General features: G+C 38.9%; 1 protein-coding gene across 1 annotated transcript in view; it reads left to right on the forward strand.

Annotated features, from left to right (window-relative positions):
* LOC142462874 (uncharacterized) overlaps positions 1-13220 on the forward strand; it is a 60377-nt gene extending 47157 nt beyond the window's left edge. Inside the window, exons 25-34 of the mRNA XM_075565089.1 lie at positions 497-511; positions 3951-4748; positions 4986-5090; positions 5816-6024; positions 6941-7098; positions 8547-8792; positions 9553-9715; positions 10367-10448; positions 11005-11034; positions 12797-13220. Coding sequence (XP_075421204.1) covers positions 497-511; positions 3951-4748; positions 4986-5090; positions 5816-6024; positions 6941-7098; positions 8547-8792; positions 9553-9715; positions 10367-10448; positions 11005-11034; positions 12797-12864 — 1874 coding nt within the window. The 3' untranslated portion in view covers positions 12865-13220. The remainder of the gene's footprint in view (positions 1-496; positions 512-3950; positions 4749-4985; positions 5091-5815; positions 6025-6940; positions 7099-8546; positions 8793-9552; positions 9716-10366; positions 10449-11004; positions 11035-12796) is intronic.
* Positions 13221-13433: the final 213 nt, after the last annotated feature.

Raw genomic sequence — 13433 nt, forward strand, 5'->3', positions numbered from 1 at the left:
AAGCAGGGTGTAAAATGTCCTCCACTAGCTTCACACTGTTAGTATTTATCCAGATAATATCCCTTAGTCACCACTTGCTGCCACTAACGCTATTACCAGATAAGGTCCTACAGCTTGAAACAGATGTCATATCTGATAAGGAACTGCCCACCCTCCATACAAGTTTGTAACCAAATATGACATGCCTTCTGGAAATATCTCAGAACTCCTTATTAATTTAACCTGATGCAATAGCCTCTTACAATTACATCAGCTCTAACGACAGTTGTCAATGGCCACTCAAATATCACCCGCAGGGTCTCCCTCATTCAGACAACCCAACACAGCTGCAATCCCATTAAAACGCCAACTACTTCCTAATGTGACTGAATCTATCAAAATATACCAATTAACCACCATTAGAATATCATATTGTACATAATATGAATGAAAGAAAGAATTGTTGTAAATCAGACAATATCATATAATATATTTTTTCTTTCTCTCTCTTTTTTAGCGACCAACATATCATGTAAGTGATTCTTCTTCTAGTGAATGGATAAATGAATGTGGAAATGTAGTGAGCATGTTTCATGTAGCGTATTATTTATTACATCTGTTGTTGTATTTTTGCTGCAATGTGCTCTACTTAAGGTATAAAGTGGTGCGAGAAAAAGTTCCAGTGTTATGTCAAATTGCATTATCAGGACTTCAATACATAAACCCCATGGTATTTAACTAATGCAAATTCAAAGTAAGTATGAAGTATAAATACATAGACAAACATCCACTTACAAATACTCAAGATCTCAAGATGAAAAGGCACCGTTTCAATACTCAGTGATTTGGGCTAAAGACGCTCCACGTACATTAAACTGCAAGCATGCTTCTGTTATCACATATACCGGCATGATCTCTGCACATGTATTTACTGCACTGACAACATTCACTTCTAACTTGTATATTCTTTATTATTCTATTTGTGACACTGCTTTTCCATATCAGCCATGTGAGTGAATGATATGGGTGCTGACAAAAAACGTCTATTTATTGGAAATAATATTGATCAAAGGGCTTCCGTATAATATGTGTGTGGTAATGGAGTATTAGTACTGGATTACAATGATGCAAGGCTACATGTAAAACCCTCCTCCCCACATCCCACAAATGCAGTCACAATATACTGTACATTGGAAAACAAATATATGATCACCTGCGCTTCATCCATGTAAGGAGCATGCAGCTAGGCGAAAAAATTGGCCATACAATTGTGAAAAACAGAAAGTGAATCCCTGCGCTTCTGCCTAATGGGTTAACAATATATGTGAAATAAATATATATACATGGTGTGCAAATCTATGAGATAAAGGAGACTTTTGGCTTGGGCATTATTTGATCAAAGGATGTAACTAAAAGTCTCCTTTATCTCATAGATTTGCACACCATGTACATATATTTATTTCACAATATACATTGGTACAGATGTACAGTAGCCACCCATAGCGATAACTCAGTATAACCCACATATGTGCAAATTTTTGCAGAAGTTTGTGAATCAGGCCAATTATGCTCATACAACTACAAAAAGACATCCCCGGCGCTAGTACCTTACAAACGCAATGATTATTGCACTATTTGCCGAAAATAGTAGACCACAAATGTCCACAAATAAGTGTCAATTTGAAAATGCTGCCAATCCTGGGTCTTTGCTGGTTAAAGATTCTCTTATTCGCAAAGGTCAATCCTAGTGCGAATCATACAAGAAAAAAACTTCATAGTGTAGTATGTAATGTTCAACCAAAAAGATGCTTAATAGACTGTAAAAATGCCTACTTACAAGATACACCTGTATCTGACTCAGCTGATAGAAGCTGTGCTTTAGCCCACGTCTCTCACCGCTCCACGAACCCCACGTGTTGCTGTGTACTGAACTCCGTCGCTGTGTTCCCGCACTCAGCTCCAATCAATGTCCCCAGAATAAACTATTTTCGTCAAATAGAGCAATAATCATTGCGTTTGTAAGGTACTAGCGCCGGGGATGTCTTTTTGTAATTGTATGTTTCTATTTAACTAGTTGTAGGACACAACTTGTAACTGTTATCCCCTGGGCTGCTTTACCCAGTCCAATTATCCTTAGTTGGGTGATTGGGGGGTTTATTTTTGGTAGCACTCTTGGATTTATACATCATAGTTTGTTATTCACTATTCATTATCATAGTTTGTAATATTTTTATTGCAAAATTTAGGTCTAGCGCTTTGTTGAGGTTTTAATTAGATTTGTTTTTAGGCCAAATATGCTGTTTTATTGTAAAAAAAATCACAAACACTTTACATAAGGGTCACACGGCCCTTTATATACTGCTATTTATTGCCATATTCACAAAATTCTGATCCAAAGGGGCAACATTATGTCCAATGTGAACTTTTATTTTATTATAAAACCACCACAAATTTAGTAAATTTGTAGAGGTTCACACATCCCTAATCTCAGTACATTATTTACATATATACATACTGTTATGCTGCCATCTCATTGTGAGGGCTTGTGTCCTATATTCAAGGCAGGAAACTCTCTACTTCATTATACAGGGTTAATTTTACTGGGGTACACAACAATACAACAGGTCCACTGTCCCTTAAGGAAAAACAAATCATAAAAGTAAAGCTTACGTCTTCATAGGAAACGGACTAAACATTACTCCAGCCCTTTCTAACTGGTTGCCACCAGCTAAGCTGGTTATCAGCCCAAAAACTCACAGTCCGGTTTACAGATATTCTCAATGCAATATCAAAAGTCCTTATCTGTTTTGTTAGGGACTCGGTCCCACGAGAGTCCAGAAAATCCCTCTGCAGATCCAAACACCTGGACAGGACAGTTTCACGTCCATCACTCTTTCTTGGTGTAGAACACAAGCAGTCTCAGAAGACTCTGCAACCACTGTCCAGCGAGGCTAGGGGACTGTGCCAGCCAGCTTCACCCTGGCTGGGGAAAAGTCTCTTGTCCCCTTCTCTGTGGAAAGTAGTCTCTCAGAGTGGCAGCGCTCTGTCTGCCTTTTAAAACTCCTGTTCCTTCTGGGGGTTCTCTGCTAATTGGCTCGATGTGCACCCAGCTCCTACGCTGGAACTATGCACTGCCAGCTCTCTAGTATCCAGAGCCAGTGTCTCCATCACAATACATATATACACACACAGACACACTATTGTACATACATACACATACATACATATTCATACATGCATGCACACATACATACAAAAAAAAACAAAATGAAGCGCAGGCTCCATAGCATAAATCTGTGTAAAAAGGGGTGGGGGGGTTATTAAAATAGGAGAGAAGCACGGTCAAAAGGACCTGCACTTACAGGAGGGTAAAAGAACACAAACATTTGAGAGAAATCTCCATACAGGGAACGTCACCACGGGATGAGGGGTCCACGGTAGATTAGCTGGGCACTTCAAGACCGGATGGTTTTGGCTACCGCACATACACACATGCACACACACACACACACACATACACACACATACTGTATATGCATACACAAATACATACACACATACACACATCCATACACATATACATACATACATACACACACATACACACATACATACTTAAGGATATATCAATGATTCCATAAAATTAAATTGCAATTTGGAGTAACGTATTGCAACATATGTACGGTTTATAAACCTATTACATAAGACATTTTCCAGCCCTTTAAAATGAGAATGTGCACCAAATTTGAGACACTATTGCTACTCACTGAAATGTTTTCTTTATCCGTTTCCCTGTAGGACAGAGTAACCTCCCGTAGTATAGATGCAGTTAGCAAATTAAATAATATAAATTTAGGCCATCCTTTTATCTTTACTACATGTGGATAATTTGTTGTTGCATTCAGATGGTGGATTAATAACAATTTATGAAGACATTGAACGATTCGGTTTGTACCTCTCTATTTGTCCAGCTGCCGCCCGTTGCTCAGAATGTCACCCCAATGCTACGTGTGAAGAATACCTTGGTTACTTGGAATGTTCCTGCAATGATGGGTTCATTGGTGATGGCTTCACATGCTCAGATATTGATGAGTGTGCCTATTCCTGGTCAAACAACTGTTCTGCTGGAGTTTGTAAAAATACGTTTGGTTCTTATACCTGCCCGTGTTCAAGTGGATACACAAAAATCTCAGGAAATATTTGTGTTGATGTTGATGAGTGTTCTAATTCTGACCTTAACAAGTGTCATCCACTAGCAACTTGCACGAATTACATTGGCTCTTATTCTTGCCAGTGTCCCATTGGCTACATTGGTAATGGGTTCTTCTGTATAGTTGACGATTGCTCAAAAGGTGTGTGTGGCTTCGGGGTAGACTGCATCAAATCCAACATGTCCTACTATTGTTCTGACCCATGTGTCACCCATACCGTTCTCAATGAGCCCTGGAGAAGTACGTCCAATATCTATGTATCTATTGCGAATTGTGACAGTGATAAAGAAGGGTGGTATCGCTTCATAGGCAGTGGAGGTGTTCGCATGCCAGAAACCTGTGTGCCTGAGCTCAGATGCCATACGCATGCGCCATTGTGGTTACGTGGATCACATCCTCTACTTACTGATGGCATTGTAAATCGCACTGCTTGTGCCTCCTGGAGTGGAGAATGTTGCTCATGGTCAACAACTATCGAGATTAAGGCTTGTCCTGGTGGCTACCACGTCTACAAATTGAATGGACCACAAAATGTGTGCAGTTTGGCCTATTGTACAGGTAAATTCACAGCAATCATTCCAATAGTTATTTTGCGGCACACCCAGCCGTATCTACTAAGCAGTGTCCTGCCATTATATACCTTCTGGTGCTGGAGGACACCTTATAGCCTATGCAAGTTAATGGACTGTAAGGTATCTTTCATGCAGAAGGGTTCTTGTGGCAGAAGACTGTTCAGTAAATATGGTCCATAATGTTCCTATTGATGTATCATAACTCCATGGTAATCTCATTTAGATCCAGCTACAGCCAATGATTCATGCACATGTGCAGCAGATGGAGAATGCAAACTGGTTGATGGAGCTTATGGGTGTTACTGCAACAATACATATAAAGTCTCTGGTACGTTCAACTAAATACTTAAAATATATTTTGATATTCTTCTACATTGTTTCAAAAACAGGATATAACTTAGCACTCAAAAATGAATAAAGAAATCCATCTAATGACAGAGGGTCCCTGTTCTGTAAATGAAAGAAAGGTAGAGGTATCCAAGCTGTGCATTCTACACAATAATTTGTTTATACATCATCATGTACAAGCATAGAACTGACGTTTCAGTCCATCCCGTGCCTTCATCGGGGCCCAATGATTTTGGATGGAACAAGCTGAAAACCTGATTCCATCTTGTAACTTTCTTGCCATTCTTTTATTCACCATTTTATTCAGTAAACAAACAAATGAATAGAAGACCATTCAGCATATTGAATATACAGTAGGATTATTGGCCAGATAATAAGACCATTGCTTAGAATGCACAGGCTTTGTCATACAATAGGATACAGTGTGAAATTATTCCTAGTGAAGGGATATAATATGTTAAAATGCCCATTATCCTTCAATATGTCTTTGATGCACTAAAAGGCCATTATTCTATAAAGAGCGAGGGCGCAGATCCGGCGCTATCGCACGGAAAGCCCTATTGACGTCTATGGGGCTTTCCGTATGATAGCGCCGTATCGTCCCTCCCACACTTTATACACTTTAAGCACTACATCAGATGCCGCTTAAAACAAATAAAGTCTGAATGCAAAATAAAATAACATCTACACATTTTGTTTTTCAAGTTATTGAAGATATACGCCCTGAGCTGACATGTGGGGCACATTATATCAAAGCTTCATTTCGGAAATGTCAGCTGAAAAGTCTGAACCTGAATGTCAGCAATATATATCTCAAAGACCGCAGCTGCTTTGGTATCCAAGATGATAACACTACAAACACGTTTTCGGTTCTGTCTTCTCTTCAAGCAGGAATATGTGGAATGCAGTTAATTGTAAGTGTTGCTTAGATACTTTTTCTTATAATGTATGGTAATTGCTACTACTTTATTTTCTCTGTTAGGTACAATCATCTAACTGGCCTCTAACAGGAATAATATAGTATTTATTGTATATTTATTTGAATTATTATTGGGCTGTTCATAGTAGGATCATAACTAAGAGATAATCAGCACATTTAACATCCTATAGCTCATTCTATTTTGGTGCCTATTGTAAGGTTGCAGGTCTATGATTGTGGGGGCGGCTGTATGCTCCTCCCCCTATAGCTTTAAATAAGCCTCCAGCTCCACTCCTCATTCTGCTTTTGCAGCTGCAGCATTCTCCTCCCTGCCCTCCTCCATTTCAATAATCTCTCATATTAGGATGGGCCGTCTTTTGTGGCCTAAAACATAAACCCCCAATGCCAAAAGTCTATTCCCATCCCGAGTCGTAGCATTCCTTCCAAGTTGCAGAATTTCTTTCCAGTCACATCATTTTCCCAAAGTTGTACTACTTCCTCTGAGTCACTATATTTCTCTGCCTAGAATAAACCTCACACACAGTTATATCAGAGCACCCCTTATTATATGGACCATAGCCTTTTGGGATTAAGAGCTAAGTGGTGCTTAGGGCTGTATTAATTAAGCGCTGTAAGACGCACCCAGTCAAGTGTCTTACAAAATATCCTGCAAAGGAACTATTAAATTGGTATAATTAAAGAATATGTAGCTGAGTGCTCTCTCATTATTATAACTACACTATGAATTGCTAAGTGGAACTGCAACGTCACAACTGCAATGTAACTTTGAGCTACAAAAAGACTTATTGTGCATCAACCAGATGCGTAAAACACTTATTAGTAGAAATGTACACTTTTTGCATTACTGGTAACTCTGTTAATTGCTGATTTCCCCCCCTCTCATCATGCAGAAAAATGAAACACACGCCACGTACACAAACACGCTGTACTTTTCATTGGAAACTGATAGTATAATCATTAGAGATGAGGAAGTGAGTATAATAATGTCCTGCACGTACCATCTGGATATGAAGCTCAGCCTTGAGACAGCCCTACGTCCTATTGTCAGGTACTTCTATAATTAATATCTGCGCTTATTTATTCCCCTAATGTACAGGGTCATTTAGACATCATGTCCCAGACACACTTAGATTATGGGCGGTAAACATGTGTCAAAAATCCTCCAGTGGACAACATACAGTGCAGCAAAGATAGAGAACCTGTGCGTGTATCTATCTGCTTGTCTTCCATGGGTCTCCACACCTGTTCACTCACTACGTGGTCACATGTAATACTGTGGTTAAAGGTGCAATTTTATGCAACCAGACAGAAAATTACATTTTGTAAAAAGTTTAACAGTCTAATTGGCTTCCCTAAACAAATCTACCTATGCCAATAGCAAAGGTTTGTCTACATTTGTTTTTTGGACATGAATTACAAACGTAATTTCCATGGGGCTTCTGAATGGAGGTGTTTGTCAATTAAATGTATTCTTTACCTTTACACACCCTACCCTTATCAGTGAGCTAAGAAAGATAAGAGGAAGGGGAGAGAATGGGCTGTGGTTGTACAAGCACTTGCTGAACACGCAGTGACATCATCACACAGTGACATCAAACAAAAGAGAATAGCCAAAGGAAATCAAGTCCCCTCCCAAGTGTCCTCTCAGCATTATAACACAGAAACAACTTAAAGACATCATCGATAAGAACGTATAGGAGTCAGGTTTGGGAAGAAAGACACAAAATCACCTACAGTAGATGTAACCCTATTGAAACGAATCACTTTGGTCTTAGGATTGATGCTGGGCAGGGACATGCTAAACTATTTCCTGCTTGATGTATTTGATAGGCAGAAGCACCCCCTTCTTTACAGGCTGTAGTATATTTTATGGGAGGGTTTCTCCTTTGTGTGAGCTATGTGATCAATTTGGTGAATGTAGGGTTGCTTTGTGTACAGTTATGATCTCACAAATGATCTTATGATTATAAATGAAAACACAAGGTACTGTATCTTTGTGTGAGCACCAAGCATGTTTCATGTCTACTTCTGCTAATGCCCAGCAGAGGGATGGGTTCTTCTTCTGGCTATTAGAGTAGATTATAAGGCATCAGCAAGATCCTAGAAAAAGGTTTGAGATTTGGGACCATAGAATTTACTAAGCAGACTTTTGTCATAAGGTTCAAGATTTAAGACAATGGGCTTCAATGTGTCTTCCATTCCTGGAACATATCTTCTGGCAGAAGACTGCTCAATAAATATGGGCCTTGATACATATTTTTTCCTGGGATAGCTTTTTCTGCTTAAAATGTACTTACTTACTTGGGAGAGAAGAACATGACAGTGCATAGGGATTTGCTTTTTATAACAGTGATAAAAAAATCTATTGACATATCACACCTTGCTTTGCAATTCATTCTGTTCTCTCTGATGGACAATGGCTGTGTGGTGACGATTACAAAGCCTGAACTGGATAATGTGTAAAAATCCCATGCAAACTTTTTCAATTATTTGTAGTTCAACAAACATCAGCATTGGAGGCACTGGACAATTCTCTGCATATATGGCTGTCTTCAAAGATGACAGCTATCTTTCACCGTACGAAGGATCAGAAGTTGTGCTGTCAACCAAATCTATGCTGTACATTGGAGTGTTTCTTGATGGAGAAGACCCTTCTCCATACGCTGTGGTGATGAAAAATTGCTATGCTACACCTACAAGAAACGCTGATGATTCTGTGAAATATTATATCATTAAAGACAGGTACAGGTTCTGTGGCTAAGTAACAAGTTCATATGAGATAAGGATTCAGATGAATAGAAACCGAAAAATAGTGGATGAAGGTGAAAGGGGGATCTTTAGTTAACAGGTCGGTGTCATAAAAGCCCAGCAGAGCTGTAACCGTTAATGGGTCAGAAACTAATGAAAGGTGTATAGGTATTAATGGGGGAATTCAAGAATGGGAGAAGACCTAATTATTCCATAGACTATACAAGTAACAAAAGAAAACAACGTACAAAATTCCTAAAATCACCAAAAATCTTAAAGATATTTACATTTTGAAAAAACATTATTCCTTTTCCTGCCGACACACAAAGCTATCAGAATGGATGTTTAATTTAGGTTAAGTATGTTATCCTGGCTGTTACTCATTTGAATCATGGTCAATGGCTATTGACTTTGTACAAAGGTGCTTGACTGGTATTGGGGATTCTGGTACAGTACCTCCATGTGAGACTGACAATGTCCACTGACATAGGTTTGGAAGATCAGATACCAAGTCTCACCAGCACCTGAAGTATCTCATAATACACTTGGGATCCGAGTTACTTATATATGGGATAATGGGATAATGTCTATGCTTTTTACCCTTACAATTCACACAGGGAAAATATTGGCAACGACAGACTAATACTTAGAAAATGTTGCATTTAGCTTACATGTCAGACTCACAGTGCCTCTTGCTTCCTAGTGTAATAGAATATCTCATTTGGGTTGTTTTCTGATTTGTTTCTTTGTATAGCTGCCCAAACAAACAGGACTCAACTATCAGGGTGATAGAAAATGGCGCCCGAAGCCAAGGACGATTATCTTTGCAGATGTTTAAATTCATCGGTGATTATAACCTTGTCTACATTCACTGTGAGATCAATCTTTGCGATATCAAGACAAGGGCATGCACACCTGTGAGTATGTAAAACAAATATATAATCGCCGCGTTTCTCAATGTAAGGAGCATGCTGCTGGCGAATAGATTGGCCATACAAATGTGAAAAACAGAAAGTGAATCCCTGCGCTTCTCCCTTTGGGATAGCAACAAATGGGGATAAATATATATATTGCAACTGCTTATTGAGCAGTCTGTGGGAGGCCAGCCCCTCCTTCTTCTAGGTATATAATCTCCTAGCAAGGTCCCTGTATTTCACTATTCACTTTACTTGCAGACATGTGAGTATCTTCACTGGTATATACCAGTCTTTAACTGCACTATGTTATATAAGCATATGCTTGGTTATATTATATAAGCATATGCTTGTACAGCTCAGCGGTGAGCATTGGATAACGCATTCAGGCGTCGGAAATCAGCCCTTAGGGTTGCATTGTAAAGCGTTGGATATACCATTCGTTGTAAAGTGAAACGTTGGATAACGAGGACTATCTGTATATATATATATTGCAGTTTGAAATATGCACTTTGATAGAATTTATATTTAAGTAGATAGCGCTCCTCTATTTTTCTACAGTATGTGTTAATACTAGACTAGACTTGTCTTAATTTGGTTTTGCTTGTGCTTTATCATCAAATAAATGTAAAACAATCATTTCCTCTATTATAGTCCTGCTCTGGAATTGGGTCTCGCAGTGCTGCATCTGATGGGCAGAACTATGTTTTGAAAGTGGGTCCAATAGTCCGTCAAGGTACGTTTATAAGTTGAAGATGTCTGTTAAGAAACCCTACTCTATTCATCCCCAATTCAGTATGCTATGATCCTCTTCTCACTATCAGGGATGTGGCTTCATAGCATGCAGTATTTTATCACCTGTATATAGCACCGACCATGTATGCGGCACTGTACTTAGAATTTTGTAGGCACAATGCGCTCCTGCCCCAAACAGCTTACAATCTAATTTCGGTGCCTGAAGCACAGGAAGATAAAGTGACTTTCCAAGGTTTTCCAGAAGAAGCGACACTGGGATACGAACGGTGGTCACCTAATTTAATGACGGTGACATTACCACTGATCTACTCCGGGAACATATTAATATCTAATTGGAGCATACTGTATGTCTAATCAATCATCTGAAAAATACTATGCGGAAAAAGGACTTTAACTTTATGACTCGGTATAGTATTGAAATCTAGTCTTAGTATTTTTGTACAATGGTATACTGTACATGTAGATAGAATTTCGGAGACTTTTCTTCTGAGTTCTGCATGAGATGCAATTCCTAACGCACCTATTGTACATTACAGATTCCCTGGTCCAGACTTCGGACGCTGCTGGTAAGTTTAGATTTCCTATATTTGGAATGACTAAAACCTGATTCCTTGTGTGGTGATGATTAGTCTCTGGCAGGAAAAGGGTTAAGACTGAAGCCAGTTATCCAAAGGATATTGGGAATTAAGGCGCAACCAATGACAATGGCTGAGGTCATAGTTACAGGAAGGCACTAGAGATTTGCTAATTTTTCACTTACAGTTGCGAATGACTATAGGCAAAAAAATTTTTTTTTCCCCCCTGAACAATTTCCTATCAATACCAAGCTTCGAAAAAAATATATATTTTTTTGTTACGCAACAAAAGTCGAAGTGCAAGATCGTGGGGCCCTTCATATACTGTACTGCCATTTTTTCAAAATGTTACCATATTTTGCAAAACAATGTAAAAATTCTGGTAATGCGAAATTCCACGAAATGCCAAAAAAAATTGAAAATGTAAGAGAAAATCCCCCCCCCCCCCCCAAATATGTTGGAACCAATTTTTAAGATATTTGCACAACTCCAGAAGAAACGGTGAGTGGTTTGTATAAACAACATCTTACCTTCATTTTAAGATGAATACAAAGGTACACAAAGGGATTTACATGAAGTCATACATTAGTAATGCCCTATATTACTGCTATACTTTATTTCTAGCATGACTCAAAACATTTTCTACTTGAAACCAGTTACTTTGTATGTATTTATTTTTTAAAGAAGGCCCCCTTCTTGCTGCCTTAAAGTGCAATATTTTATAGCGCGCGAGAAACAACATAACAATCTCGTTGTCCTTATTAAACAAATGTTATGAGCTTAACGCAAAGATTTGACTGCTCCTGTTCATTTGAACATTTAGCCCAGTTTTCTTTTCACTGAGGACTTCGAGTAGGAGAGGGTGCAGGTCACTTAAGTGTTTCATCTATCCCTTACACGTCCCCTATTGAACACCCATAGATATCACACAGAAGGAAGAGGTCAGAGGAAATCACATCCCGCTGGAGCAGGGGAGGACAAACTCAGACTTCAAGAGCCACCAAGAGGCCAGGTTAAGGATAACCCTGCTTCGGCACAGGTGGCTGAATAAAAATGACTGAACCACTGACTGAGCCACCTGTGCTGAAGCAGGGACATCCTGTAAAGCTGACCTGTTGGTGGCTTTAGAGGTCTGAGTTTGGCCACCCCTGCTGCAGAGTCTCAGCTCACCATGTTTACAAACACACTTAAACAATTATTTTTTAAAAGGCATTGTTTGACCCAATCAAAACATGTCATTGCTATTAGTTTATTGTGACCCAAGGACAGAGCCAGGCTTATACTTACTGTATAGACCAGTGCTGTTCCATTAGAGGCTTTCTCATGGTGGAAGACCCCTTTGACCAATTAAAGTGATTGGTCTGTAAGGAGTCTTCCATTTGCAAGACCTGTGAATGGATGGACCCCCTGGGAGGATGACCTTATCTATGTGCTACCTAACAAGCATTAATGTCGTGAGTGCATTTCCTACTAATGTACTAGTTTACACTCTTTTAATAATATTGCAATACTACACTATATTTCTTCCATCATTTTTCCTGTTTTGTTCTTTCTCCTTCAAGCGCCTATGGACCTTTATGTTACTATGTCTTGTGGAGTAGCCTATACCTTTAATCCCCATGCACAGGGCATTGCTGGCATTTTTTTGCAGCAAAGTGGGTTAAGAACAATTTATTTGACATAAGATTATGTTCTCACCTGTCGGTGACTCAGTGAATTGTCTCTTATTATCGTTCTTGTTTTATTCCCTCAGGCACACGCACTTCCTGGGCTCTTCCCACACTTGCTCTGCTGCTTTTGGGAAGAGCTGTGTTCGTGTAACATCTGTAATCCAGCACGATTTGTTTTATTTACAATGCTGTTCCAGTATCTTATATTTCACCTACATATTTACAGTAGTACATTAAGTCAACTTAAGATCAGAATGACCTATAACATTTGATCAATTGCTTGCAGTGAGTTGTGTGAACAATGCAGACAATGTAGACAAATAGAACATATTTCTAATATATAATCATATGTATTGTCTAACACTGATGTGCCATTTGAAATGCTTGATTAAACTCATTTGATTGGTAATCAAAGCCTGTATTTATTAGGAGTGGATATGACAGTTACTTATAACAGTCATGTTCTTATAATTTACCTGCTCATGTTATTAAAGGAACAAATCAGTACTGAATGTTTTATTTATTTTCCCAACACTGACAAAGCCATAACCTTACAATGGTCCTTAGTGAATATGCTGTGAAAACATTTTCTCCTTGGGTGAGAAGATTTAGCCTTGATTCATGTGCATGGAACTGAAATCTTCCGGAGCAGGGGCAAGACATTTTAACAACGTATTGAATAAAGTGTATGTGACCACAGCTACATATGTATCAAGACTT

This window comes from Ascaphus truei, chromosome 11, assembly GCF_040206685.1.
Source record: "Ascaphus truei isolate aAscTru1 chromosome 11, aAscTru1.hap1, whole genome shotgun sequence".
Lineage (NCBI taxonomy): Eukaryota > Metazoa > Chordata > Amphibia > Anura > Ascaphidae > Ascaphus > Ascaphus truei.